The 6,983-nt window shown below is 42.8% G+C and overlaps 1 protein-coding gene across 1 annotated transcript; it reads right to left on the bottom strand.

The window, feature by feature from the left end:
- Positions 1–4,182: 4,182 nt before the first annotated feature.
- On the bottom strand, positions 4,183–6,983 carry LOC148890487 (inhibin beta B chain). Its single transcript, XM_089010567.1, has 2 exons — positions 6,322–6,983; positions 4,183–5,217 (listed from the first exon to the last, which is right to left on the bottom strand). The coding sequence occupies exons 1-2, from the start codon at positions 6,662–6,664 to the stop codon at positions 4,451–4,453; spliced, it is 1,110 nt and encodes a 369-aa protein (XP_088866693.1). The 5' UTR covers positions 6,665–6,983; the 3' UTR covers positions 4,183–4,450.

The raw sequence follows: 6,983 nt of genomic DNA, 5'->3' as shown, positions 1-6,983 counted from the left end.
CTACAACCTCAACACATCCTCTCAAGGTTTCTCAAACATATTGGACTGCTTTTTGGGCTAAGATTTTCTCCAACCCTAGTTTGAGAAACCCTGATCTGTTCTGGCTTACTTACAGTAGAGAGTCCATGAAGGATGCAGTGTACCGTTGTTGTGGTACAGGCAGGTGTGATGTAACATAGCGATGTAACAGGTAACTGGGTCTGTCCTAATTGGATCATCCCAAGGATTAAAAAGTTATTTGAAGCGCTTCTTCCATCATGTACAGTGACCACTTTTGACCAAGTTCATACCTTGTATCAAGTCGTTTGTTTTCGCAATGACCGCTCAGTACAGTACTCATTATTCACAAATTCATCTTTTAGTATATTTTTGTTCTTTTTGCGTAGACCCATCAAAGCTCTGCAGCTTCTTGGACATTAGCATTTGGTGTCAATGAAATTCTGTTACATCGTCCATCTCGACTGTTTTAATGTTCTATGATAGGAGGCTAGTTTAGCCTGAGTCGTTAGTGGAAATTCTGAAGAATCGTTCCCCCCTTTTTTGTTTTGTATCATGTTTCTCTTCTCTGACACTGCCTTGTCTTGATGAAGGGGTTTCCAGGCACTCACTGATTTCTTTTCACTTTTGTTAACAGTTCAACCTCAAACTAATCCAATCGTCTTGCATTATGTTGGTACGGTTCACCGTTGACCGGCCGACAGTAGGATACATGGGAACAGTGTTTTACCAGGTTAGCTTGCCATGACGCTGCAAGCGGACCAAGGCAAAGTCACACCTTATTAAGCCTCCACAAATGAGATTTTGTAGGATTGCACAGAGTCAAGGATTAGGGTTTTAGTGGCCAACAGTGGGTCAGTGTGTCAGTGTATCAGTGAGTCAGTAGGCTTTTAGTCGTTGCTTTTAGTCATCTACTCTATCTACCTATCTATATTCCTACCTATCTATCTACCTATCTGTCGATCGTCGATTGATAGACTCTGCCTTTTTATTTAGATGATTACAACAATCATATTTGAATCAGATATTCAAGCAAATTAAAATAGACATTGAGTAGAGTCCATTTCGATGGTGTAACGCCAATTCTTTTGGCTGACCCCTCCAAGTACTGCCAACTTTTATCTAATGTTTTTTTTAATCTTTTGGAATGATTACAAACTAGCAGGGTACCCTGCCTCTCGCTCAAAGTTAACTGGGATATGTTCCAGATGACTGGTGCCTCAAATGAGGACAAATGCAAAAGAAAATTCAAGAAGATAGATTTTGCAAGTCATTGGTTTTCAAAGCACTTGTCCCAAATCAAAACCTGAATTTCATCCAATGTCTATCGAGCTCCACATTAGTAGCAGGGGAATTGCCACAACGTTTTCAGTGGGATTGGCTCGGGCGACACAAGAAAACACAGATCTCAAAATTTTCCCTAAAGCAATTTGGGGGGACTGCGGTCTGGGTTTCAAGTGACAAAGGGTGGCCTTGCCCCAAACGGGACAATTCTGTAACTCTGTCCCTTGCTCATTAGGGTTATAGGGAAGCCATTGGAGTGGATAATGAACTGGTACCCAGTCAATTCCAGTGTACATAAATATAATTCAGGGGCGGCCCGGTGGTCCAGTGGTGAGCATGTCAACCTCACAGTACAGGTGTACCAAGTTCAATTCCAGCTCTGCTTCCCTGTGTGAAGTTCGCATGATCTCCCCAGGCCTACGTGGGTTTTCAAGTTAGGATCAGTCAGAATCAAAAGAATACCTATCTGTATCTTGCACGTAGCAGAAAGTGAAAATGTTGAGAGTCTAAGTACACCATGTCTTGCTGAATGATATGCAAATTGTGGGAAAAAAAATAATGTGATGAATTCTAATGTATGGGTTCTTTAAAAAAAGGTTTATAGTCTGATATGGCTCTGATGAGCAGAACCACAAGACAAGGCTCACATGCCCTAGATGTCGTCATTTATCCTGAACTGGCTCATATGAAGGGATCATTTACCTTCATCGCGAAATCAAAATATGTACATGCCAAGGGAATGTGATAACTGTTTACACACCAAACACAGACAGTCGATAAAGCCACTTCCACTGTTTGTATGAGCAAACACACCCTTTGCCTTACAGACCGTGGACATGACGGGTTGCATGCCAGCTAAAATTGGTCCTTTTGGTCACAACAGGGCATTCTGAGGGTTGGAGTAATGGGGCGGCGGCTATTGACATCCAGCTGGGTGAAGGGCATTCAAATTTTCTCCACACCTTGGGTAGACCAACATTTTCATTGATAGTCTGTCAGCAGGGGATCTGCTTTAGATCTAAGAGACAGATTTTTTTTAAACTTTACTTTATTACACAATACTTTAAAAATAACTTACCTGTGACACATACAGTAAAATGATCCCCCACTATATCGCAAAGTACTGTATTCAGAAAAAAAAATGCCCAACGACTCAGAGGTTTTGTATATTCTTGTACTGTATCGGCAACGGCCACTCAGTCAATGTGTATGCCTGGTTAAGTGAATACTTGTAAGGCTGCAGTCTTTGTCTCAAACCCTCCTTTTGTGGTTTTTTTCCACTTATCGCACCAATGTCCCTGTCCCTATTAACCGCGATAAGTGAGGGTACGCCATATATTTTTAAAAACTAAAACTACTACTCAAACTAATTAAATCTAAACTAAAACGAAACGTTTTGGAAAAATAAAAAGTACCGGGAAATACAAAAAGCAAATCAGCTCAAAAAACAAATTTAAACTACCATATTTTCCGGTGTATAAGGCGCACCAGAGTGTAAGGCGCAACCCCAATGAATGGTGTACTTACAAACGTTTTCTATATAGACACAGCTGACTATAAGGGGCACCTTCAATGAATGATGCAATATAAAAGCAAACAGGACATATGCATTTGTGCATTGCTTTTATTCCAAAATAGATTCATTTGGGATGTTAAAACTGCAATGCTGTAATTAGATACAAATCTGACATTGAATCAGTCAATAAAATATGGATAAAAAAAATAAAAACATAATTACAGTCATGCCACTACAGACAAAAGCAACCCATTTTAACACAAATAGAACCTGAGAAAACACACATTTCTTTTCTTTGGGCTTCTTTATATTGTGAAGTAAACTATTGCCCAGTTTGATTATGCTGTACTGTACATAGTTTTCGAGCACAGTTGTCACAAGTGTTAAAGTGCTTATTATGATATGATATGATGGCAACAAGATGCTAATAATAATAGTAAACATAATAACAAAATAAACATTTGCTTTAAACAGTACAACAATAATTCAAGTGCAGCTTTAGAGGCAACTGATGTGATATGTCCAATTAGTTGTGAATGAAGTAAAAGTTCATTTCCTGCATTTGTACTGCTAACACAAGACTCGGTGAGCCCCCAGTTGTGCAAATGGAATGTTGTCAAGTTCCCAGTGGAATGATTAACTGACAGGGTTTTGTTGGGAAGCTTCTAATTATACATCACACCAATAAACTTTGGACTTTGACAATTCTATGCGCCAGCGTACAACAGCACATACCCATTTGACCCACCCGCCACGCAGACCTTCACATTACCCGACCACTGAGGCAATCGTGTCCAAATGTTTGCCAAATCATGACCTTGAGTTTAAATGCTGACTGTGTAAGTCCGATTAAAAAGACTGCTTGTAACAACATTACAGTGGAGATGCTGAGTAAGCTTTTTTGGGGGGGGTAGTGGGGGAAGGGGTGCTCCCCCAAAATGCCCCATGGAATGTGAGGGTAAAAAAAGAGCCCCCAACACCCTTTTAACCCATTGACACAAAATTAGATGAGTGTGTGTCCATCTCAACAGGATTCACGAAAATGTCTCTTGGACCCACAATTGAAACCGAGCATCAAGTGGATCATTTGGTTCAAATGATGATCCAATGTCAGGAGATTTTATTTTCAACACAGTACAATATAAAACAAAGATTTGTAGATTTTGCTCTCTGTTATGCTGTGAAACAAATAGGACCAATAAATCTGTACTGACTATTCTGCTGTAATTCACATGTTTTTAGATCGCCAAGTACAGTACACACACACACACACACACACACACACACACACACACACACACACACATATTTATATATATATATATATATATATATATATATATATATATATATATATATATATATATATATATATATATATATATATATATATGTGGGGCGTGACCTTTTGTTATCAGTTGATCCCTGCAATGTCGTCCTGATGCATTCCATTGCGTATGCGCCTAGAATTTGTCAACTTTAATTGGAAAAATAATGGCATTGTATTGGCCAGTATTTTGGAGCCACTGCAAGTTGGTTGTGGCTACTAAGTAGCCACAACCAACTTGTATAAGTAGCCGCTATTTATACATTATGTAAAATATTCTCGGACTGCTGCATAAGAAGAAATCTACACCTTGCTACAAATTCTTATTACGTGCATCCACAGGACTCCACGATCATGTCAGGCACATCGGCTTTGATGATACTATGCTGAGAGTTGAAGTACACCATGGACAGAGGTTGCCGTTCCGTGGCGACGCAACACGAAGACGCGGCCGAGTTGATACCGTTGACCTTCAGCTGGCTCAAGACGGTGGCATGGAAAGACGAGGCGATACCGGGCGATGCGCCCAAATGCTGGGGGCACTGCCCCACACAGTAGTTCATGTGGTAGCCCTCAGGCGCGATGATCCAGTCATGCCACTGGATGTCCTTAAACTTGATGTACAAGTCTTTCTTGCAGCATACGGTGATGTCGTCGCCACACCGCAAGGAGCGTTTTTTGAGTAAGTGCTTGGCGGGGTCGTCTCGGAGACGCACCTGGGCCATCAGGAAGGGCTGATACGAGGTCTTGGGAGAGTTTTCCAGGGAGCAAAGATTTCTCCCATCCTTGTCGCAGCGCACCTCCAGATGGAGACGCTTCTGGCCGCCATCCAGGAAGGTCTGGAGGGTGCGGCTGATGGGGAAAGTGTGCCAGTTACTCTCCTGGACCTCCAGCATCTTTTCTATAACCAAGGTCCGGTTTGACTCTCCGCCGTCTGCCGTGAGGAAGACTTGTGCTGGCACTTGGTAGGGTAACTTGGAGGATCTGACGTAGATCCAAAGGGAGGACTGCAGCACCTGGAGGCTGCGACCGTGTTCCTGAAGGAACTGGAAGGTAAGGCTGAGATTTGCTTCATCGCCATTCCCACTTTCATCTGGGGGTCAAACACAGTCGACACGCAAAGTAAGGAAATGTCAATGAACCACAAAGAACATACTGTTTGTATATCTGTCTAGGGTGGAGTGCCCTCTCCGGGTCGGGGAGGGGATCTTGCCCCATGTGGAGGATTTTAAGTATCTGACAGCCTTGTTCACAAATGAGGGTAGGAGGGAGCGAAAGATCGACAGGCGGATCTGCTGTGATGAGGACTTTGTACTGATCTGTCGTGAAGAACCTCGGTCATTCGGGAGGAGCAAAGACTCGAGCCTTTCTCCTCCACATTGCCAGAGGTCTGGCCAGCGCTTTATCTGCATCCAAGCAAGAAAAAACAAAACCCGAATAAATTTGAGAATGGCGCTCTTTGTCATATTTTCAATTCCCGAATAAATTTGTAAATGGCAATGAATGAGTTAAAAGTGCTTAATTCCTAGGTTATATGGGTCTGGGGTTATCTGAGCTTGAAATGGGGGGCGGCTGTACAAAGCTGAAGCTGGAACAAAGTGCTAACACGGACAAAACTCACATTCTGCCCCCTTGTGGAAGCATTGCCAGAGGTCTGACCAGCGCTTTATCAACACCCCCCACAAAAATAAAACAAAACCCGAACAATTTCTGGAATGGTGCTCCACATCACACTTTTCAATTTTTGAATAAATTCAGAAATGGCAGCGAATGAGTTAATTACGTATCAAGCCTCCCAAAAATATCTCAATGTCTTAAATATACACCCATGAGCATGCCGTCCATCTGACCATCCATCCAGTCTTCTACCCATTAATCCATCCATCCGTTTGTCAAATAGATCCCATCATTGCCTGCGTCTTTGGGTCAAAGCGGTTAACTTTTCTGAATACGATATGCCGGTTATGAAAAAAAGCTAAATAAATCATAGGCTTAACAGTTGCTCCACAGAACTACAAAGTCAACAGAAACCAGAAACAACTTATGCTGCACTTTCACCTAATTTCCTCACCACCTGAACAGACAAGTCGGCACAAAGAATTTTTTTAAGAGTCATCATTTTTTTTTTGCATCAATGGAACATGTCAGACTGTCAGTCGATTTGTTTAATGATATCATGATCACATGTGACACTTACTCATATCTGCAAAGCTGACTATTTCATAACCTTGGTCTTTGGGTCGTGCATTGTTGTCTAGTTCGAGGGTCCCGTCCTGCTTGACGTGCCCCGAGTGCAATTTACGCAGCGCGGTGAGCAGCGCCTCCCTGGGCACAGTCTGAGAGATCCGGGGTCTCTCCTTCAGGTGCAGTTTGTCCAAAATTTGCTGCTTGGCGAGCTCCACCATCAGCCTCTCCTCTGTGTGTCTTCCCAGGGACCTGGAGCCGCAGGACGCGCAACCTGGAGGGCTTGCGTTTACCCAGAGACCACTCCAAAGCAATGAGGCCAAAAATAGAAATGAGCGTAATGAAGGCTGCGCCATTTCACTGTCAAATCAACTTGAAGAATAGGGGAAAAAATGTTTTATGTTTGAAATTGGAGGTCCTGGTCTGCAGCTGGAGAGTTGCGTGATGCCTCAGTGTCCTAATGGTGAAGATATCTAATGTGCGGTAATCCACCAAAAGTGGTGACACGTTGGAGGGACGCACCAATAAGCGCACCGGGGCACCGAGTGAGAAACTTTGCTGGCAGCGCATCTGCAGACTTGAGCACGTACGTATTCAGAAGTTGACATGCGGGAATGTTAATGTGGATGTCTCTTTGGCGATAACAGAGAACATACGGGGACAACAACGAGCGCG

This window comes from Hippocampus bargibanti, linkage group LG12 (genome assembly GCF_051943395.1).
Source record: "Hippocampus bargibanti isolate YZ-2025 linkage group LG12, ASM5194339v1, whole genome shotgun sequence".
NCBI classification, from domain to species: Eukaryota; Metazoa; Chordata; class Actinopteri; order Syngnathiformes; family Syngnathidae; genus Hippocampus; species Hippocampus bargibanti.
The sequence above is the reverse complement of the archived record's forward strand: the minus strand, read 5'-3'. Positions and strand labels throughout refer to the sequence as shown.